Source organism: Panthera uncia (genome assembly GCF_023721935.1).
Source record: "Panthera uncia isolate 11264 chromosome A3 unlocalized genomic scaffold, Puncia_PCG_1.0 HiC_scaffold_12, whole genome shotgun sequence".
Taxonomy (NCBI): Eukaryota; Metazoa; Chordata; class Mammalia; order Carnivora; family Felidae; genus Panthera; species Panthera uncia.
The window spans coordinates 37,644,045-37,666,406 of record NW_026057579.1 but is presented as its reverse complement, the minus strand read 5'-3'; the positions used below and the strand labels follow the sequence as shown (position 1 = coordinate 37,666,406).

The 22,362-nt window shown below is 58.9% G+C and overlaps 1 protein-coding gene across 2 annotated transcripts in view; it reads left to right on the top strand.

Annotated features, from left to right (window-relative positions):
* Positions 1–15,744, top strand: part of COLEC11 (collectin subfamily member 11) — a 28,532-nt gene extending 12,788 nt beyond the window's left edge. Inside the window, exons 4-7 of one of the 2 annotated variants that reach the window (XM_049652604.1) lie at positions 11,234–11,305; positions 13,718–13,771; positions 14,869–14,964; positions 15,126–15,744. In XM_049652604.1, coding sequence (XP_049508561.1) covers positions 11,234–11,305; positions 13,718–13,771; positions 14,869–14,964; positions 15,126–15,517 — 614 coding nt within the window. In that variant the 3' untranslated portion in view covers positions 15,518–15,744. The remainder of the gene's footprint in view (positions 1–11,233; positions 11,306–13,717; positions 13,772–14,868; positions 14,965–15,125) is intronic. The other variant, XM_049652603.1, reaches the window with a different exon arrangement.
* Positions 15,745–22,362: the final 6,618 nt, after the last annotated feature.

Genomic DNA, 22,362 nt, shown 5'->3' with positions numbered 1-22,362 from the left:
GTTCTTGAGACTCGCTTTGATATACGAGTGCTTTGGATTACAAGCGTGATTCTCGGACAAATTATGCTCACAAAGCAAGGCTTTACTGTGTGTTCAAGCATATGCACTACTTTTTCACTTTTTTGAGGTATGATTTCTGGACATGCTCCTTTTGATGCACGAGTCATGAGTCGGACAGCTGCACACACCTGGGAAGCCCCTGGTCACGTTCAAGACTCAGTATTTTGGTCACGATGCCTCCATCATCCCTGATGATTTTTATCTCTTGCTTTCTCCTTCACTCCTAACAAATTAGTTAAAAAAATAAATGAACTATTCTCATAGTTCAGAGTTCAAAGCCTACTCCTTCTCAAAGTTCAAAGAAACTCCATGCTCCCTGGCACCCTCCCCCCCACTGGGTTGATTTCTCTTTTCAGAGATAGTCCGCGAATCGAATCAGCAAGCACGTGTACGCTCTATTCCTCCCTCCTTTTGTGCAGACGGTTACACTGTACACGTATTGATCTGCATTTCCCTCTTTCACTTAACAATATGTCCCCGAGATCATTCTATGTGGGCACGGACATGTTTCCCGCCTCCTCCCCCGTGGTGACGTGGGATTCCGCGTGTGGACTCATCCTGCTTCAACTGGGCTCCATTCCTGGAGGGGGGTTTGCTGCAGAGAATGATCCAGTATGTGTCCTTTTTAAGCGTGTATGAGTACGGCTTGAAGGTGAATTTCTAACAGCGTGATCGCCAGGTCAGCGTGTTCAAGCATTTGACATTTTGGTCGATCTTGCCCTCCCAAAGGATGGAGGCAATGCACTCTCTCACGGTCAACACAAAGAACCGTCGCCCGATGCCCTCGCGGACGTGGGAAAGCTGCCAGTCTGACCGCAGGAAAATGCCGCCTTAGGAGGCTTCACTTTGCTTCTCTTATTATGAATGAAGCAGAGTCACTTTTCGTGTATTTAAAAGCCATTTGTATTTCTTTTCTTTTGGTTCTTCTATTGTGTCTTTTTCAGCCTTTAAAAAAATGCTTTTGGGTTCTTTTTCTTCTTGATACGTAAGATACTTTTCCTACCTCTGAATATCTCCTTAGAATACGTTTCCTGAGAATACTTCAAAAAGGCTATCTGTGCGTACCTCCTTATGCACTCTTCCCCTGTTTTCTGGAGCACTCCATCCGTGTGCCGAGCGAACGCAGGAGTGAGGGAGGCAGGAGCCCCTCTCCTGGGGCCCCTGCAGCAAGCCGGCCCAGCTGACCGGGAGGAGAGCCGACCCCGGGGGGCCGGCGGGGCGGGCTCCGTGGTCAGCTTGTGCTTCGCAAAGTGCTTGGGTTGTGATAACAGTATCTCAGAACTACAGCGCTTGCTGTTTTCAGTTTATTACCGTACTTCTCCGGAAAGTGGAAAGTGCTGTACATGTACCTCTTGTTTTATTACGGAACTAATTATGGAATTTACACGGTGGTAAGAGGATGTTTCTCCACTTCTTTGTGGGGACGATTCTATATTGTGCAGCCGGGAAGTGGGCTAGCTCCCCAATCCTAGATGCTCGCAACTTCATCTCACGATCCCGTTTCACTGATGTGTCTTCCAAGTCACCGTGTTTGAGCTCAACAGGCAAGTGGCAGTGAAGTCCTGCCTTCGTTAAGTGACTGCCTTGTTTCAGCTCTCTCCAACGCACAGCAGTAACAGGTGCTCTGATAGAAGGTTTATGCATACCGGAAGTGAGAAAGTCAGCTATACTAAAATCACCCAGAGACTGCTACTTATTTTCAGTATGTTTCCTTTTCTCGTGCCTTTTTTTGCTTTGTTGTGATTACGTTGTTCACATAAATTTGCATGCTGTTTCTTTTCTTTATCTTGAGAAAGAGAGTGAGTGGGACAGGGGCAGAGAGAGAGAGAGAGAGAGAGAGAGAGAGAGCGCTACAGAGGAGCTGACAGAGAGGGAGAGAGAGAATCCAAGCAGGCTCCATACTGTCAGCACAGAGCCCGACAGGAGGCTCGAAACCACAAACCGCGAGATCATGACCTGAGCTGAAGTCAGATGCTTAACCGACTGAGCCACCCAGGCGCCCCTTCCTCGTTCCTTCCGTATTTTTGGCAAAGACCACGAGCTGATTTTTGATGTTGGCGCATTTTATAAAGGTGGCTGGACCTACAGCAGGTGTCCCTGGGGTGAGGGTTTGTAGTCTCTGGCCTCCTACAGATACCCTGCGTGCTGACAGTGCCCTCACGGTCTGCGCTGGATGTGGAGAGAGCTGTGGGCAACCTCGGAAGTGCCAGGCCCGGCTCCCCTATAGCAAAGCTCCCAGGAAGGATGAGCTCAGCTCCCGGGGCCTCCACAGACACCCTCCCCCCGGCCTCTGTGCAGCACGGGGTGGCAGCCGCTCAGGGCCTGAGGGTCCTCCCACCCTCTTTCCCACCCTCCCCTCCTGTCCGGGAGGGTTTTAGTGGCTCACAGCCACCGCTCGGCCACACTCTTCCTGGTGTCCGGTCTGCGACACCTGTAGCTTCCAGAAGGCTCTTCTCTCCCGCGGAGATGCATGCGGACAGCAGCGAGCATTGCAGGAACCGGGGGTCCAGGACGTGTCTGCTCTTAGCAGTCTGGGCACCACCTGGGCGTGGGCAAAGGGACCGCCGCCTTTTTTCACTTCTCGGAATCATTTTTTTCCATGTAAATATTACTGGACTCCTTGAGAAGTATCAAAAGTTTATTGGTTTTTAAATCTCTATCACATTTTGGGGCGCCTGGGTGGCTCAGTCGGTTAAGTGTCCGACTTCAGCTCAGGTCACGATCTCACAGTCCGTGAGGTCGAGCCCCGCGTCAGGCTCTGGGCTGATGGCTCAGAGCCTGGAGCCTGCTTCGGATTCTGTGTCTCCCTCTCTCTCTGCCCCTCCCCCGTTCATGCTCTGTCTCTCTCTGTCTCAAAAATAAATAAATGTTAAAAAAAAAAAAACTTAAATCTCTATCACATTTTACTGGTGACCGATGCTGCCGTTCTGAGCTTTCACCCGGTTGCCCTGACGCCGGCTTCCTGCCCACAGCACCGCCCTGCAGCTTCCTCAGCTGTGATCTGGCTGTCCCAGGTGGGGCACCGTCCGTGCCTCAGCGGTGGGGTCCTCCGCCCTTCTCGGGGTGCTCCCACTTGCACACGGCATCGTCCACCTGCCTCACGGTGGCTGCTGAGGGTCCCCAGAACCTCTCTCCAGCACCTGGTCCAACCGGTGCCAGGAGGTTCACGTGCAGAGTCTTGCCCTCAACTTTCTAACCCACTTTCTCATCTGAGGCTCCACAGCCTTGGGTCTCGTTGAGTGCTGACGACACCCTGAGCCTCCTGTCCTTCTGGCTCAGTGTCTGGGCGAGTCCCTCCCCTCCTCTCTGTTCACCACTGCAGGGTGGGTCCCTTCCCCGACGAGTCATTTTCCACAAGTGCGCCAGAGCAGGGCTTCCTCCCTTTGGGGAAGTCCCGGGACTGGATGGATCTGTGGTCCCAACACTGCCTTTGGGGCTCAGCCCCTCCTTCACATCTCGGGCAGATCTCTAGGAGCCGCTGATGGGGGCCTGCTGCTCCCCACAGTGGAGAGAGTGCCCCTCACTGTCGGGGCTGCTGCTGGAAGTGTGGGAGGGACCCTTAGATCGCCCTTTGCCTCCACGGCTAATCCGCTAATCTCTCTCCCTCCCCTTCTCCCCATTCTGTTTTGTTTCATGGCATGTTTAAAATACAACATATTACGTTTCAGCTAAGGTAGAAAATTTTGGACACCACAAAATACGTATGGATAACATGAGATTGTTACATAAAAATTTTTTTTATTTTAGAGAGAGTGCATGCATCTGCAGAGAAAAGGGGGGCAGAGAGAGAGGGGGTCAGAGGATGCCAAGCAGGCTCCGTGCTGTCAGAGCAGAGCCCGACGCGGGGCTCGAACCCATGAACTGGGAGCTCGTAACCTGAGCCAAAGTCAAGAGTGGGACGCTCAACCGACTGGATCACCCAGGAGCCCCCGGATGAGGTTATCTGGATGAAATTCACGCAGTGAGGTCCTCTGCATTCGGTCAGGTGACCCGCCAAGATGGCTCCAAAGTTCTCACATCAGTGCCAGAAGGATGACACAGCCACTTAGGTCAGCGACTCTCAAACTTCCTCTCTTTGTGAAGCAGCGCGAGTGTCCACAGCACGAGCACCTGCAGGCAGAGGGGGTCCTGTGGGCTCCGGGACGTCGTGGGCCCCCCTGCACCCCCCCCCCCCCAGGCTGCCACCTACTCTTAGGGCTTTGCAGGTCCCGAAGACAATGGGACTCGGACTCCATCTGGCAAAACACGTGAGCTGCTTACGCTTGCAAACTGTCTCTGGCATCGAGGCCTGAGGGGCATTTCTCCTGGGGTCCTTCGGAAGTGGCCCCGCGGGTGACTGGCCTTTAATGGCAAGTCCGCACCGTGCGTGGTGGGCGTGACCCACCCGCTTTCATCTTGGTCTCACGCGAGACCCGGCGCTTGGAAAGACCTCGATCAACTGAAAAATAGTTTGAAATTCAGCCTCTTCAAATATCTTTGAAATCTGCAGTGACCCTGTCTGCCGCGCCGAGGGCCCCAGGGGTGCAGACGTGGGTCTGTGGGTCTGTGGCCAAGGATCGGGCCACGCAGAGCTGGGTTCTTCTCACTGGCTCTGCTCCGCTGCTGCTTCTCAAACCGTGGTGCACAAGGGAACCGGCCGGGCCCTCGTTACAGCGCAGCTTCCGTTCCGGAGGCGGCTGAGACGCGGGCACCCGTCGGCAGGCGCCCAAGCGGTGCTGTTCCCGCGTGGAACAGCGTTCCAGCGTCTGCGCTGCAGGTCGGTCGTGAACATCTGCTCGCCCTCACCTGGGTGCCCTTCTCATCTCGGATCCCGTAAAGTGCAACCGCGTCCCGTGGGGCCTCTGGCGGATTTGCTGTGTGCTGGGGCAGGGGGAGGGGCTCGGGTGGGCACACGGAGCGGCCCCCCTGCCAGGGGGACTCAAACAGGAGAAAGTGCCCGCCAGCCGATGGATGCCTTTTCTGAAATAACAGAGTCCAGCAGAAGGGGCTTCAGAAACCTCCTGCTGTCCTTTGTCCTTTACTGAAATAAGCGTAATTTGCACATTTCTAGCCTGCACAGCGAGGTGGAAACCGTACAGGGCTGGCTCTGCTGACACGGCCTGCTAAGTGTGTCATCCACGTTTTCAAGGCGCCCTGCTAGGAGGACAAGATTAGGGGGGCCCCCGGGCCGCTCCCCTTGGAAGCCAGGGCCCTCCTGGCGCGCCAAGGTGGAGGGCGACCCTGTGTCGGTGACAGGCTTTCTGGGCTCTGCAACGTGCACGTTACCCTTCGTTAAAAATCGCTGAGGAAGTGAATTCCGAGTGCCCTCTCTCCCCCGTCTCCACTTCAAAGGACTGTGTGAGATCTTCATTAAAATTAATCAGAATCACGTGCCTGCTGTGCTCTGCTCCCGCTCCTTCGTTCCTCCTGTGTGTCTAGAGGACAGACACGCTCTTGTACGCTTCTCATTAGTGGGACGGGACGAGGGAGGGACATCACGTCAGCTCCCGGCTCCCTGGGGAGCCTCCACCAGCTCTTCAAACTTACGGGGATGGGATCTAAGTGCGTCTGGTGCATTTCCAATCACCTCCTACATCCGAGGCAGGGAAATTTGTTTGCTCTTTGCAAAAAGCTTCTTGTCGTTTGGAGGGCAAGAAAACCTTCCCGGAAGCAGGCAAAAAGGCCAAGAGCTCTCGTTCTCATCGGTGCTCCCGTGAGAGCCTCCGGGCTTATTACCACACTATTTCTCCGCCCAAGAAACGTCTGCGAGTCAAAACAAGTCAGCTACACAAACCGCCCGGGATCGCTATGGAGAATGTGCTGACCATCTCGGGGGAGTTTAATGGTTCTTACCTTTGCGTCTCCAACACACCCAAGAGACAGAACGTTCCTACTGGGAACGGTAGCCACCCCAGGGATAGGTCAGTGCACAGGGGCTGTGGCAGGGGGCGAGTGTGTGTGGGGGCCTCCTGGGTGCCCTGTTGGTCTGGGTTCAAGCCCAGCCGGTGCTTACCAGCTTCACAACCTCGAGAGGTGTGCGGATGAAAGATACGTTTGTGTTCGTGCACTTGTGCACACACACGGGTGTATGCGTTGTGCGTATGCTTCTACGTGTGTACGTATGTTGGAATAGGCGCGTGCACGTTGGCACGTATGTGTGTGCACACAAGGACACGCATTTACACATGCATTTATGTTGGCACGTATGGGTGTGTGCTTGCATGAGTGTGTCGTATGTATATATGTGCACACGCGTGTGCACACATACTCGCACACTTGTGTATATGCACGTGTGTGTGTATGTTCGTGTGTGCATCGCCCAGCACCGGCAAAGGACGGCTCTGCTCATTCTGCTCAGTGAAAGCAGGTCTGCAGCGGGTGGGAGCCGTGCATGGAGGTGTGGAGTCTCTGACCTGCACCCAGGCCTCGAGGTCCCCAGGGCCGGCCCTTCCCCACACCGGCCCTCCTGTAAGGTTGTTTCGGTGTGTGGCACGACCGGGTTTTGCCACGTCTCAGGGCCTGTGGAGGGGGGCCCGGTGGAAGAGGACATTGTTGAGGGCAAAAGGGACAGTCTGGCGATAGGTAAAGCGGGGCCAACTGGCAGCTGTCCCGGGTCCCCATGGCCAGGTGTCCTCAGCCTCGGCCGAGGCAGCCCGGGGCGGGGGGTGGTGTTTGTCTTCCCCTAAGTCCGTAGCATACTTTCAGCCCCGTTCATGGCAGTGTAGCCTTCCGGGTGTGACTGGCTCCACGGGGAGCCTCTCTGGTGCTGGAAGACCAGCCCCTGCTCCTCAGCCGAGGTGTGGGCTGCAGAAGGAGACCTCAGTCTGAACGAACGTACGTTACCATGTGCTCAGCGATCCAGGGTCCCCTTTACAGAGAGGACCGTAACTTGTCCCAGCTTGCATGGGCAAAGGACTGCGATCGGGGTCTCATGTGCTGGGTCCGTGCTCCAGGCCACTGAACAACAGGCCTGCCCAGCTCACTGTGTGACTCGAGGTGGGTGGCTTTGCCTCTCTGAATCCCAGTTTCGCTGGGGGCAGAGAAAGCGTACTGGACTGTTAGCGCTGCCGCGACAAATACCACGGGCCCAGCGGTGTAAACGACAGCTGTTTATTCTCTCTCGGCTCCGGAGGCTGATGTCTGAGACCCGGGTGCCAGCGTGCCGAGGGCCCCACGACCACCTCTGTCACCCTGCTCCGTGAGCTGTGCGATGTCCCTCCTGGCACCCATTTTCCCCAGAGCCCCCAAGGCACGGGCCCCCACTTCTCCCCGGGGGGGGGGGGGGGGGGGGGGGGGGCACGTGACAGCAGCGACCTTGAATCAGCGTTAACATTGGCCTTAACATTGGCCGTTAATGTTGGCCGTGCCATTCGGAGCTGGGCCAAGAGCCAAACGCTCTCAAGTTACTCCCTGGTTTCAAGTTACTCAGAAGGCAGGATGTGTGCGGGACCCTCAGGGCGCGTTTTCCGCTGATGAAATCAATCAGTAATTAATCGTTCTGTGGAGGTGGGGAAAACACTTAGCAGCCACTCTCCTCTGGCTCTCCCCACCCCTTCCCTGTGCGGGAGGGAGGCGAGCCGTCTGGATGGGGGCTTAGGGCCAGGTGTTGTTTTCAGTTTCTCTGTGCGGGGCAGGGGGGGCGGGGGTAGGGCTCAGGGAGAATCCCCTCCCACATTTCGGGGTGGGATCTTCCCAGCGGCCAGCAGGCTCTTCAGTCACGTGATGAGGCCACCCTCACGTCCAGTCTGTGCTCTACTGTGGCTCCCAGTCTCCTCTGTCGTGTCCGGGCTTTTGGACAGGAAGGCGCACTCCATCATCCTCCCGGATCTGGCGGCCCTGCCCCTGTGTCGGGGGATTCAGCGGGGGCCCAGCCTGTTAGCGCGGGTGCAAGCCTCCCGGTCTCTCTGGGCCTCTGCCTTCCCATCTGGAGACAGGGTTCGGTCGGGCGGTCTCCACCGAGACGTCCTGCTCTGGACGCTGCCTTCGTGGGAGCGCCGTTCGGAGCTTGTGTGGTATTTAGTGGGCCTGACCTTCTCCGTGAGGACGAGACACCGAATGTCCCAGCAGACTGCCGTCACGGCTGACCGCTGAGTGAAAAAAAGCAAAACGACCTCAGGTGTGGGGGACTCGCGACAGTTACAGAGGCACACATGCTGAGGTCATCCTGACACCTGTCCTGTGGCCCAGCCCAGCTTCTCTGGCACTCGAGATCCCTCCCGGGGCCCCAGGAAGGGGGCCCCGTGGAGAGTTGGGGGACAGCTAGGTTAGCCTTTCGAAGGGAGGCCTGGGGAATGAGGCCGGCAGGGGGCGCACAGGCCGTGCGCAGCACTAACACTGTCGCCTCCCAGGGAACGTTGATGTTTCCGCAGAACGCTCTTTGCAAGAGGCTGAGTGGACATGCCACAGTCACCAGGGATTAATTCCTCCCGGTGCTGGAGGCTGGACATCCAGATCTGGCTGCCTCTGGTGAGGACCTCGTCCCCGGCGGGGGACGGCGCTCTTTCCCCCACCTGCGTCTCTCCTTCCTACCAGGGCCCCACCCTCGTGCCCTCATCTAAGCCCGGTCACCTCCCAAGGCCCACCTGCAGCCCCCGGTTAGGGGTTAGGGCTTCAGCAGCGGACACTGGGTGGGGTGGGGCGCACTTCAGTTCCCTGCGGAGGTGATGGTCGGGCCGTGCTGGGACACTCTGCCTGGGGGGGGAGGTGTCATCGCTAGATGAACAAAGAACGGCCTGAGGCGGCCGGTCCAGCGAGAACGGAAACGTCAGGGGCGAACGGAAACGTCAGGGGTGCGGCCTGGGGGAAGACGAATGTCAGGCGTGTTTCACCGTGGGCGGCGCTGTCTGGTGCGGGATCACCGGGCAGGCACGTGCGGGGCTGACTGCTGGCCTGAGACCTGTTCTTGGCCGTCTTCCTTTGCTGCCCTGGCGGCTCGCGGTTGGGGTTGATGAAGGCGAGCCTGTCCCGTGGACCCCGTCGGCAGGATGGGCCGGCCTGGTGACTGGAGTGTGGCCGGGCGACTCAGGGTCGTCTGGCTGAGGACGGGAGGCAGGGCTGGCGAGGATGGGGACAGAGCAGCGCAGATAGCGCTCAGCGGCACAGGGACCGCTGTGCCCCAGGCTGGCGCAGTGGGGGCTGCCCCGCACTAGGGGGCGCCGTCTCCGCACCCGCCCTTCCTTGCTGCCCCACTGGGACCCCCCACCCCACCCACCCCGGGCCTCATGCTCTCGCCCAGTCCCACCTGTTTCACTGGGCTCTGACCCTGCGGGCGCCCCCTCCTGCAGTGGGGGTCCCCGGGGCCCGTCCCCTCGGGGCGACGTCACCAGGCTGCCTGTTGCCAATAACCGCGGACGCACCGGCCGGGGGACCTCAAGGCACACTGAGTCACGGCCAGCCTTGCCCCACACCCCAGCTGCGCAGTCCAGGGGACCGCGCCCTTTCCCTGCCCTCCCCCACCTCCGCGTGCCCGGGGAGGGGGGTCCCCTGCTGCCGCCGTCACCCCTCACATGGGCCGTCCATGACATTTGGTACTGCTGCTCCCACACCGTCCCGCCGGGGCCTCCTCCCCCGACCCTGTGTCTGCCCCCCCTTCCAGCCCCTTTGCGGGCCAAGCACCAATGGCATCCTGTCACTCTCCTCCCTGACTCCCACCCCCCTCCATCCTTCCTCCACCCCGGTCCATGGGTTCAGGCCCCTCCCAGGGCTTACTCACACCCTCTCTGGTTATTACACCCGTTACAGGTGTCTGATCGCCCCCAGATCTTCCCCGCAGGTCTCAGTCCTGTCGCCCCGTGTCCCTGGCACTGGCACAGCACGCAGTCCGCAGGTCCTGTGGCCTGAGTCGCCTCTGTGGTGGCTGGGCCAGCCTGGCCTCGGTTTCTGTGGCGTCCCCCGCCTCCCGTGGGGTCTCAGATCTGCGGTCACAGCTCGGTCCTGGCCCTGCCGTACCCCGGGCACTTGACCCGGACAAGCCACTCAAGTCCTCTGCGTCTCCTCTGTGCCGTGAGTCACTCGTGTAAGAGAATGGGCGTGAGTGTGCTTCCTGTGTGAGCCTCAGCCAGCTCTGTTTGTGACGGGCATGTTTCCGTTTGAGCTGCAGCTCATCCGAAGCCTCTCGTCTCTGTCCCGAACTTAGGGAATATCACAAAACTAAGAGCTCTTGGCTGGGAAGTCCTCAGGGTTAAGGAGAGGGTGGGCATCAGGACAGCAGGACAAAGCCTCAACTGTGTCACACACGGTCCTTCCGACCACGTCTCTCCTGCCGAGCTGCTTATGCTGAGTTTCATGTAGTTTCAGATTCTTAAATTAAAGCCGATCTTGTGTTTCTTCTACCGAATGTTCTGCGTGTTTGTTTGACGCTGGCCAGCTTGGCTTGCGGTCTGTGGCGATCACCAGCGGACAGGCAGGTATGGATGCTGACAGTTTCGGGACACTTTGTGGGAGAAAGTCTGAGTGTTGAGAAAATCCCCCCACTGACGTGATTGGTTCCGTGAGTGGGTGAGGAGGGCCGTTCTTGGTCTTAGTGAGCTGGTCGGCAAGGACAGTCGCATGGGGACTGTTACGAGGACGTCACTGGGGTCATGGCATGAGGACCAGTCACCGGGCCAGCCTACGGTGATGGGAAGTATGGAGGAGGTGAGGGGCAGCACAGGGCTGGTGACCCCCCAAGCTGCGGTGATGGGACTGCAGGTGGTGTGTAAGCCGGCCTCGCTGGAAGACTAGTGACCCTACGACCATTCCCAGGATCCTCCTCGCCCTCCTCCTTCCCTTCCTTCTCCCCCACCAGCGGGCGGTGGAGGGTGACCCGTGTGCCCCTTTGCAGGAGTGTGGTCCGCTCAACTTGGTCTGGGGCCAGGCGCAGGAAGACGGGCTGGGACGGAGGACAGACAACCTTGTCCATGGACGTAACCGGAGGGGCCTCGACTGAGTTCAGGATTAGGGATGCACCGCGGGCCCCCTTCGTTCCATAGTGTGTGTGACTTTTAGGCGAGGTGTGTCTTCCTCTGGAAAACGTATCAACAGCGACCTGTGAAGAACCTTCCAGGGTCCGTCACATATGTGACCTTGAAGAGACTAAGAGGACAGACGTACATTTTCCGTCTCCTCTCGTGCGCGTGTGCGTGTGCGATGTTGAACAGGAGGCATGCCGGGTTACCTACGCACCAACCAACTTTGATCTTGTTGTTTTCTACAGGAGACATGGGTGACAAAGGACAGAAGGGCAGTGTGGGTCGCCATGGAAAAATTGGTCCCATTGGTTCTAAAGGTATTTGCGACGCACTTCTTGCCCTATCCCTTCCCAGGCTCAGGGGATGGTTGCAGACTGGCCAGTCCCGCCTGGCGGCTGTGCTTCTGTGTGCTTTGTACGTGATGCTGTGGTCTCAGGGTTTGCACCGGGCAGTGGTGGTCAGACTCACCTGCTGGCTGTGCGCCCACCACAGCGGGGCGAGGGCTCCTGTCCTGGAGGGCGCACAGGGCACCCAGGAGGGGGATCCGGGGCTGGTGTGCTTGGCAGGACGGTCACTACCACTTCCGTAACCAGTTTAACGAGACGCCGGAGCCCCGTTTGACTAATGGAAGGATGGTGTTCCGGAAACGCTGTCTGTCCACCTCCAGCTCTGGTGACTTTTTGAAACTGTGGGGTGTCTCTGAGTGCGAACGGGGCCCAGGAAGGCAACAGCCAGTGAGGGCAGCCCTTTAGTGACGAGACGCCTGCACTTGCCTGGGTCCGCGTCGAGACCTCCTCTGACCGTACGGCCCTGCAGGGGCAGGCAGGTCAGGGAACTGGGGCCCAGGCAGGTCGGGATGTGGCCTCGAGCCACACAGCCCCTCTGTCTCTCTCGCCGCCCAGTCAGCAAACCCTCCCTGGGCCCCTGGTGTGCCCTGTGCTCTCAGTAAGTGAGGCCACGGGGGTGCCCCCCCCCCCCCCCCCCCAAGGGTGCTAATGAGGAGGCCGAGGCTGGGGACGACCAGGGCTTGGCAACGTGAGGGTGCGGCGCAGGGGGCAGGTTCCGCGTGGCCTGCCCAACTCTGGTGCCGGGTTTCTTCTGCCTCAGTAACCTGCCTCGGGGGTTTGGGCTGCGAGTGGGTTCAGATGGTTTGTTCTGATCGGTGCTCACGCACCTCCCCCGGCCTCAGCCCGTCCCCGGCAGGTTCTCGGCCAGGAGTGTGACGGGTGCTGCGGCCAGCTCAGCGGAGCTCAGGTGCTCCGGGGAGCACCTGTTCGGGATGGCCCACTCCTTAAGTAAAGAGCACATAGATAGATCCGCGTGGCACCAGGAGAGACGTGTGCTTTGCAAAGGCTTTGAAAAACCGCGGTAAAGCATCCCTAATATGAGATCTGCTACGTTAGCTATTTTCAGGCGTACAAGTCGGTGGCATGAAGTACATTTGTTGTGCCACCTTCACCACCGTTTGCAAAATGTTCTCATGGCCCCGGAGAGAAACTCGGTCATCGTGAGGCAGCGTCCCCCGGTCCCCTCCCTCAGCCGTGCTCACTACTACTCTTAGGGCCCATGACTTTGTGCTCCAGGTTCTAGGTCATTCACGTGAATGGAACCCTATCAGATTTGTCATCTGTGTCTGACTTCTGTCACAGAGTGTAACGTGTTCTAGGCTCCTCTACGTTGTAGCTAGGTCAGCATTTCCTTCCTTTTTAAAAGGCTGAATCATGGCCACACCGCCTCTTACTTACTCATACGTGTCTGTCGGCAGAGATTTGGGCTGTTTCCACCCGTTAGGTCCTGGTTAGGTGCTGTGCAGAGCGCCATGGATGTTGGCATACGAGTAGGGGTGTGTGTGCTTTTCACGTACAGCGTGTGCTCTGAATACATGTCTGTGTCTCACCGCGGGACAGCTTGCCAGCAAGCCCCTCATGCAGCTTAGTTCATGTGCTCGTCAGGCTGCCCTGTCTGTCATTCCTGAGCCCTGATGCTGGTGAGAGTCACAGGGGTCGTCTGGACGGACCTGGCACGCTCCCCCCCCCCCCCCCCCCCCGGGAGACAAAACCCAACGCTGAAGGCGGACACCTAACCGACTGAGCCACCCAGGCGCCCCCCCCCCCCCGGCCTTTCCTTTATAAGCTGCGGGGCAAGGTTGGGCAGGAGGGCTGCATGGCACATCCTGTCTCCAGGAGGCAGCGTGACAGGCCAGGTGGGGGCCCTGGTGCCCTTGGAGAGGGCTCAGGAAGGACTCTGTACTCCATTGGGGTGAGACTGTCCCCCGGTCCACCCCAGTGCCCACATGACACGTTCTCCCTGAGTTTCCCTGCCATCATGAGGGCACAGGTAGGAGTCAGGGTTAGTTGTTACTGACCCAGGGGGTTAAAGGTTCATGACATGAACCTACACATTGTTCTATGAGACATCTGGGGTTTTTGGAGTCGATTTAAAGAAGGATCGTCTGGCAGTCTCTAAAATCTAGTGATAGGCCTGTGTCCCATGTCACATCGAGAGAGCCTGAAGAATTAGAGATCTATAGAATACAACTCTCTGTATTCACAGCAAAAAGAGGGTCCAGGGGAAACTCCTAGGATGTTACACATGGAAGAAACAACACTGTTATCCAGGGGAAGATCCTAGGACACGACACACGGAACGTTGTTAACCCTGATAATTCTGAACTTGAGTGACGTGTCCCAGCTCCACTTGGTGATTTTGACTTTGCTTGCCTTTTTCAGGTGAAAAAGGAGATTCTGGTGACATAGGGCCCCCCGGCCCTAATGGAGAACCAGGTATGGCGCAGGGGGCCCAAGGGTTTGTAAAAAAATGTATTAAAACTTGCACTTTCTCCCAATCTCATTGAAAAATAATGACATACCTCCCCGGAGAAGGTTAAGACGTACAGCACGATGGTTTGATCCACAGATACCGCAAAGCGGCCACAATAGGTTCCACTAACATCCGTCTTCTCGCGTAGACACAATAAAAAGAAACGACGGAAGAAAGCAGGACTTGCCAGGAGAGCTCTGGGGACCGGGTCTCTCGGCAGCCGTCCCGTGTGCTACAGAGCAGTGTTAACTTTGTGTATCGGATCCCTGGTGGGCATTTATCTTAGCCGGGGTGGGGGTGGGGCGTCTGCACCGTTTGACCCCCTGCCTCCAGCTCCCCTCCCCCACCACACATGTAAGTGAGGTTCTGCAGGATTTGTCTTCTCTGCCTGGCTCACCTCACGCGGCAAGAATGCCTTCAGGTCCATCCATGGACAAGGGAGGGGCAGGGAGAGAGGGAGAGACAGGGAATCCCAAGCAGGCGTGCTCCTGGGCCCTCATTTCCTCGGATGTTCTGGCTTCTCTGCTTCTCTGCTTCGCCATCCCCAACCCCACAGTCTGAGTTGCTGCCACAAGGCCACCCTCCACCCACCTCCCCTGCACCTCCCCTCTTCCTTCCCAGGAAAACAGAGCCCGATTTTAAAACAGTGTCTCTGGGGCACCTGGGTGGCTCTGTCGGTTATGCCTCTGACTCTTGGTTCCGGCTCAGGTCATAGTCTCACGGTACGTGAGTGTGGGCTCCACACAGACAGCAGGGAGCCTGCTTGGGATTCTCTCTTTTTCTCTCTCTCTCTGTCGTCCTCCGCCCCTCCCCCACTTATGCGCTATCTTAATAAATAAACTTTAAGGTACAAATAAAATAAAACAGGTCGGGCTTGGTCCTGTCCTGCTGAAGTTCCCGCACCCCTCCCGTCGCCTTGGGGAGGAAGCCCGCTATCTGGGTGTCCCGGCCTCCAAGGCCCCGCCTGTTCCTCGCCGAATGCACTTTGTATCTGGGCGGGGGCTGCTACCCCGGGCACGGTCCCGTCCGGTCTCACTAACACAGGGGCCGGCGTCCGCAGGCATCCCGTGTGAGTGCAGCCAGCTGAGGAAGGCCATCGGGGAGACGGACAACCAGGTCAGCCAGCTGACGGCGGAGCTGAAATTCATAAAAAATGGTACGCGCAACCCCAGCCCAGGGGGGCGGGGCGGAGGGAGTACGGAGGGACTCGGGCGGCCGTATCCCCACGTCCGCGTCCCGCGGGTGTGCGCGTGCGGCGCCCCGAGTGTGCTTACAGAACGCGAGCGCTCACTTTCCAGCACTGCCCCCCCCCCGCAGCTGTCGCCGGCGTGCGCGAGACCGACAGCAAGATCTACCTGCTGGTGAAGGAGGAGAAGCGCTACGTGGACGCGCAGCTGTCGTGCCAGGGCCGCGGGGGCACGCTGGGCATGCCCAAGGACGAGGCGGCCAACGGGCTGATGGCCGCCTACATCGCGCAGGCCGGCCTGGCCCGCGTCTTCATCGGCATCAACGACCTGGAGAGGGAGGGCACGTTCGTGTACTCGGACCGCTCGCCCATGCAGACCTTCAACAAGTGGCGCAGCGGCGAGCCCAACAACGCGTACGACGAGGAGGACTGCGTGGAGATGGTGGCCTCGGGCGGCTGGAACGACGTGGCCTGCCACGTCACCATGCACTTCCTGTGCGAGTTCGACAAGGAACACGTGTGAGCGCGCCGCGCACGTGTCCCCAGCGGAGCAGTGCGCGCGCGCGCGCGTGGGCCCGGACGCACCTGCCGCCTGCTCGGGGCGGGGCGGGGCGACGGCGGCCTCTGAACCGCAGATGAGCGAGCGCCCGGGAGGAAAGAGGTTTCCGGGGGTTGTTTCTCAAGTGAGGTTTTATCACTTATATTGTAGCCAAGTCTCATTATGGAATCATTACTCAGAATTGCTCTTGCCTTTGTCCCAACTATAAAATAAAAGCTTAAACATGATGATCGTCAAGTACCAACAATGGTAGTGGGCTCTTGAATTACTGTCTTCCTTTGAATTTCTGTCTGGAAAAGAACCCACGTGACTCTAGCCAATAGTCCTGTAAATGGCAATAAAATCTATGTTCCTTTCCACTACTGTCCAAGCAGGGACAATTTTGCTTGCTGCAAACGCAGGTTTTGGGGAAAGGAAAAGTCCTCTAGACCTGACAGGTGAGCGCCTGGTGTTATTGTGTTGCCTTGGTTTCTCCAGGAGCTTCAGGTGTTACTGCCCAAACTTACCCCAACCCTAGTGTCTTGCGAAAACAAATATTAAGTGTCTCACGTTTCCCGTGGATGAGGACTTTTTTGGGGTTAGCCAGACCCTCGTGCCTATGGGCAGGATCCGGCTCATTGTCCCTTGGGCCCCTCTGCTGGGCAGCTCTCAACACAATGGCTGGCTGTGTCAGAGTCGCGAGGAAGGGCCAGAGCAGGACCGTGATGGTCCTTTGTGACCTGGTCTGGGAAGTGATGTGCCGTCCCATCACTATATTCTGCTCACAAGGAGTGAGCCACCATGTCTAGTCCAGCTCAGGGAGGGGATTTCACAGGATGGGGAGGCAAGGTCCACTGGGAGCCATTCCAGAACTGTCTGCTATGATCACCTGTGCTGCTTCTCCGCTCTGTGCGTCAGAATCCCTAGTAAAAAGTAAACCTCTTCCTGTTTCAAGAATACAACACGTGAGCACATACAGAAGACCCAGCTGAGGTTGTGGGAGCAGTTCTCCAGGGGCCTCCAGTGTTCCTTGTGTCTTGTGAGTGAGGCCGCCAGTGTTCTGGACCATGTTTTTGTTTTTTAAATTAAGTATTATTTTTTAATATTTATTTTTGAGACAGAGAGAGACAGAGTATGAGCGGGGAAGGGGCAGAGAGAGGAAGACACAGAATCTGTAGCCGGCTCCAGGCTCTGAGCTGTCAGCACAGAGCCCAGTGCGGGGCTCTAGCTCATGACCTGAGCTGAAGTCAGATGCTTAGCCTGAGCCACCTAGGCGCTTCAAGTTAATTAATTAATTCTTTAATGTTTATTTAGTTTTAAGAGAGAGAGGGAGAGAGAGAGCGTGAGCAAGTGGGGCAGGGGCAGAGAGAGAGAGAGAGAAGAGAGAAACAGAAGATCTGAAGTGTGCTCTGTGCTGACAGCAGAGAGCCTGACATGGGGCTTGAACCCATGAGCCTTGAGATCATGACCTGAGCCGACGTGGGATGCCCAACAGACTGAGCCCCCCAGGCGCCCCTGGACCATGTTTTTGAGGATGTTTGCCTAGAGCCTTCCAGAGCAATGGGCAGGCACGGTTACAAGCCAGCAGGACGGAGGTGATGTCCCCCTCCAGAGGGAGGGGTGGCAGCTTCCTGCCCACTCAAGAGGGCTTGGGTTCCCTAAATTCACAGGTCCTATCCTGGAACCACCTGCTGCACACAAAGGTGTTACCTGGGCCTCGTCACTTGCTCTGTGGGGACTGGAGCTTGGGACTCAGACCCATGCCAACACTGGCCGCTGCTTAACTGTAGGTCTGGGGGGGGGGGAGGCAAAGCAGCAGACCCCTGCTGGAGGCCCCCTGCCATCCACAGGGTTGGGAAGATGTGGGGCATCTCAGTGCGCAGACCCTCCCTTGTGCCGGGGGCAGATCCAGTCCTTGGGGTCCTGTGGCTGTGGCTGGGCAGGGCCCTGCAGGGGCCCCAAGCCTTGAGGTGCACAGCCTCACGGCCATTGTCTCTGCCCCAAGACTGTTTTCCGTCCCTGCAAGGAGCCCTTGTTCTGTCAGCCCGACGGTGGGTGAGACGCGTGCACCTGCCTTCCTTCCATGGGCTCTTCTGGCCCCTGCGTAGTCCATGCTGAGCCCCGGCACCCCTCGGGGCCTCCGTTTCCTCACTTGGAGGTGAGGAGGGCGGGGGTCAACACCTCTGTGCTCTCACGTCTCCTCCAAGTCTCCCGAAGTTAGGGGGAGCTCAGCAGGTCCAGCCCTCCTGTCACCTCCCGCACTCAGCTGTGCTCAGACAGCCGGGGAAGGCACACCGGCCTTCGGCCTGCGTACCTGCTCCTGCGGGATTACGATCGGTGCAGAGCACGCCTGATAGGACGTCAACCCCCGGGCGTGAAGTCAGAACCACTGCCCCTAATTGAATGCCCCGACTTTTCAAGAAGGGGCCTCTTGTGCAGACTGCAGAGTCTGATTTGCAAAGTGTGGGGTGGGGCGGGGGGGCGGTGTGGTTGAGGACAGAGCCGGGATTGATGAGGTGCCGCACTGAGGCGTGACCGCGGAGCTGCGGCGCAGTCTCCTCGGGGCCCTGCGAGAGGCTGGGCGGAGACGGGGCGGGGGGAGCAGAGCGCGGCCCGGATCCGCGTGTCCACACTGCCATCCAGCGTCCGTCGCAAGCAGCGCAGGCAGGAGCTCTTTAGGATGGTGAGCGCGTGTGTGCGTGTACATGCGTGTGCATGCGTGTGCGTGTGTATCAGGGAGGGGAGGGAAGCGGAAGGAGGGGAGGGGAAGAGAGGGGAGAGGAGGGAGGGCGGGGGAAGAGAGGAGAGGAGGGGGAGGGAAGGGGGAGGGGACGGAGGGGAAGGGAGAGGAGGGGAGGGGTGAGCAGTGAGAGGCGGGGGTGGGGGGGTGGAGATGCTGCGGAACAAAGGCTGGCAGGCAGGGGTGGGAAGGAGGGGCTGCGGTCCCCAGAGGTGCTGTGCCCTTCAGAAAATCCTCCACCACGTGATTCGTCCACGTGACTCCTCCTCCGCCGCCGGCGTCCCCAGGTCCCCAGGGCGGTGGCCGCCATCTAGAGCCGCCAGACAAAAGCCCAGTCAGAAGAATGGGTGGTTCTGAGTGTTGGAGGAGGATAAGCTCTAGGCCTGGGATGCGGTTAATCTCTGGTCTCCAGGTCCCGGAAGCACCTGCACAGAGCTTGGTCCAGGCCCAACGGGAGGGTGACCGGGGTGTTTCTGCGGGGCAGCTGGGGTTCCTGTCCACGGTCCTTCTCCCCGGGCAGCCCCGTGTCACGTTCCTGCCTCTCTCATGCCTGCACGGCCGCTCTCGCTCTCCGCCCACGCGGGTGGCTACCCCTGGAGACTGTTTGGATGGCGGGCCCACCTTGCTTCCTGGGGGGACTGGGTGGCAGGTGAGGACCAAGGTTGGTCACCAGGCACAACCCAGTTTAATCCAGGAAATCCAAAGCGAGGGTGCCAGGTGTTTCTTAGCCATAAGCAAGACCATGTGAGTCTCTCTAATTTAAGCAGAGAGGGGATTTGTTGAAAGGTTTTTGGGAGTTCGTGGGAATTTTGGAAAGACTGGAGAACCATCCTGGGGGCTGCGTGGAAGGGAACGGAGCCCACAGATCATGCTACAGATGGGCCTGCTGGGTCCGTCCGTGGCTGGCAGCTGCCACCGTGGGCGCCGTGCAAGCAGGCTGTAGCCACTGCGTTGGTACCTCACTAGCTCCCCATCCAGAGTCTGGAGGGGCAGGTCTGCTCGGGTACCTAGTGTTCTGGGGCCAGTTTGTGGGTCTGCACAGGTTGTGCACTGCACAAATCCAGAGGCACCATTCATGGAACATGGTGGCTGGCATGTGTCTGTGCTATGAAGCTATGAAGGGGGCCGGGAAGGTGCAAGGCTCTCAGGGTCTCTGGCGGGAGCCATACTGCTTTCCAAGGATGAGCATGTACCAAACACACGCATCAGTTAGCTTCTGCTTGTGTGGCAGCCCACCCCAAAGCTTAGTGCCTCTAAGCAGTGACCAAGTCTTTCCCCATTAACTGTGATTCTAGGGGTCAGCAGTTTGGGCTGAGACCAGCTGGATGGGTCTTCTGGTCATGGCTGGGCTCACACGTCTCCCGGCAGCTGCCGCAGTGGCTGGGGTGGCTGGTCTAGGACGCCTTGGCCGGCGGGCTTGCTCGCTCTGCAACCGGTTCTCATCCCCGAGGGACCAGCCTGAGCGTGTTCCCAAGGTGGCCACTCCAAAAAGCGAGAGTGGGCCCACAAGCTTTCCTGAGGCCTAAGCGGCGAGCCGGAACAACATGGCTGTCGCTGTCTAAGGCCAAGTAAGTCGGAAGGTGAGTCCGGATTCAAGGGGAGGGTCGACCGGAGGAGCTGCGAACGGGTGTAGAGGATTGTGGCTGCGTCTGCCATCTGCCGCCGGCAGGAAAGCGGCCAGATGTGGCCCAAAATAAGGGCCGAGGTCCATGGTGGCGGGGGAGGGGGGAGAAGGAAGGGCATGGCAGGGGGTCAGTGTGGGATCCGGCCCGTGTGGGCAGAAGGGACAGCACGGGAGGAGACCAGCAAGCTGGACGCTGGATCTGTTCCTTTGTCCCTTTCTCTGAAGGTCCAGCAGGCACTGGGGAAGGGCCTGTGCTCAGAAGCCTCTTCGGGGCCTGGGAGGAGGTGGGGGCACGAGGCGGGTCTCAAGGCAGAAGTTTCTAGCATTGCTCGGGGCTCAGGCACAGCGGGCTGCTCCTGGTGACCGTGTCCTGCCCCCCCCCCCCCCCCCCCAATCAGGCCGTGGTGCGCCAAGCCCTGGTGGCCCCGAGGGGCCCTCGCCTCCTCGACAGACGACACTGAAGCAGCGCCCGAGGCCGGGGTGCCGTTTCTTCAGTCCCCGTTCGCACCGCCTCTGGGCCGGTCGCCCTGATCCCAAACCTGTCTCACCCGTCGCCCCTGGGAGTCTCCCCTGCCGGGATCAGCCCTCCATCACCGTGTGACAAATCACCCTACGCTTCAGCAGCTCGTGTGTGTGGTCTCGCACAGTTTCTGTGGCCCAGGAGCGTGGGGGCAGCTGAGCGCAGTGGTTCTGGCCAGGGCTCCTCCTGGGTGGCCCTCGCGCCTCTGGGGGAAGGACCCTCGGTTGCCCACATCCGGGGCCCCTGCCGGGCTCGTCGCTGGCTCGGGGCTGGTCCTGCCTCACCGCTCTGCCTGCTCTTGGTGTCCTCACCCCCCCCGCCACCCCCCCCCCGCAGAGCTGACTGCAATCGCATGTGCCGTGGTAGACGAGGCTCTGGGCTGCCACACGTGGCCACCGAGCACGTGGAATTTAGCTAGTGAGACAGGATGTAAATTTAAAATTTCATCGAACTTCTATTAAAAACATTTAAATGTTTTTCCAAAGTTTGTTTATTTTTGAGAACGAGAGAGAGAGAGTGTGCGTGTATGGGCCAGAGCCAGCGGGGGAGGGACAGAGAGGGAGAGAGAGAGTCCCAAGCAGGCTCCACACCGCCAGCCCGGGGCTCGAACTCACAGACCGGGAAATCATGACCTGAGCGGAAGTCAAGAGTCCGATGCTCAATTGACCGAGCCACCCAGGAGCCCCGTGAGTTTAAATTTTAGGTATGATTTTAAGTAACCGGCGGCTGGACGCTGCGGCCTGTAGACCCTCGCCCTCCAGGTGTGGTCGCCCACCTGCCCTCCAAGCGTCGCCTGCTGCGCGTCAAGGTCCCGGCGCCTCTCGAATCTGCAGTCAAAACTCGCCTTTGAGCAGACTCCCCAGTGGCCCAGACGCACAGCAGACTTGGGGAGCCGGGCTCCAGGCGTGGACGGGCGGGTCGGGCGGCCTTGGCCAGCCCCTGAGCATCCCTCTTGGCTGTTCTCTGTGCCGGGGCCTAGACTCAGGTCATGGGTAAAGGGATTATCCGGCCAGGGTCCCAGGGTCACATCTGTGAATTTGATGCACCGTCTGCTACGTACAGAGGGACAGGATGTGGCCCGTGTTCTTAAGAATCGCCTCTAGAAGGGTAGACAGACGTGTCAGCATGGACCTGAGGACGTGGGCACCGGGGAGAGGCCGGGAGCTTCCCGGAGGTTCCATCAGGGAGAGCTGGGGGGCAGGAGGGCAGAAGGGCAGGCCAAGCCTGGTGAAGAAAACCAAGGACCGTGACAGACTCCCACACCGCACTACCCGCTCCCCGGGCCTCCCAGGCCATGTGATTGGGACCCCCCTCCCCGGACGCTCTGAGCTGCTCCTGCTCCCGTTCCCTGGCTCAGGACTCAGGTGGCCTTGGATAGATCTTCTTCCTCAGGAGCTCAGTTTCTGCACCTGTGAGGCAGGACCCGCCTGCTGTCCAGGGTGGCGTGGCCACGAGGGCCAGCCGCCATGTACCTGTGCTGTTCCCGCCTCATGGAGACCTCTTCCTCCAGACCATGGGCTCCAGGGCAGGGACCTGAGTCTGCCGCCGGCCACCAGGGGCAGCACCGCTTATCAAGGTCCACGAGGTCACATGAAAACTCCGGGGGCGCCTGCATTTTCCTGGGGCCGAGAGACCTTCCCCTCTGACGAATCCCCCAAAGGCTGTCATCTCCAGAAGCATTGCCGGGTGTGCAGAGTACATGCATTTGCAGGAACCTTCTAGAGACAAGACTGAGTGATAGCTGGCCAGGCCAGGAGCGGGAGGCCACTCACTAGGCACGGTGGGGGTGGGTGTTTGTGGGAGGACCGGGATGTGGGTCTCCAGCAAGGCTCCGTGAGACTCCTTGGCTTCTCCAGGAAGAGTGCTCCACCTCCCAGCCGCCTCCCCCCGTTGCCCTTGTGACATCACACAGCTCGGCCAACATCCAGAAAGTTCCGTCTTGCTAG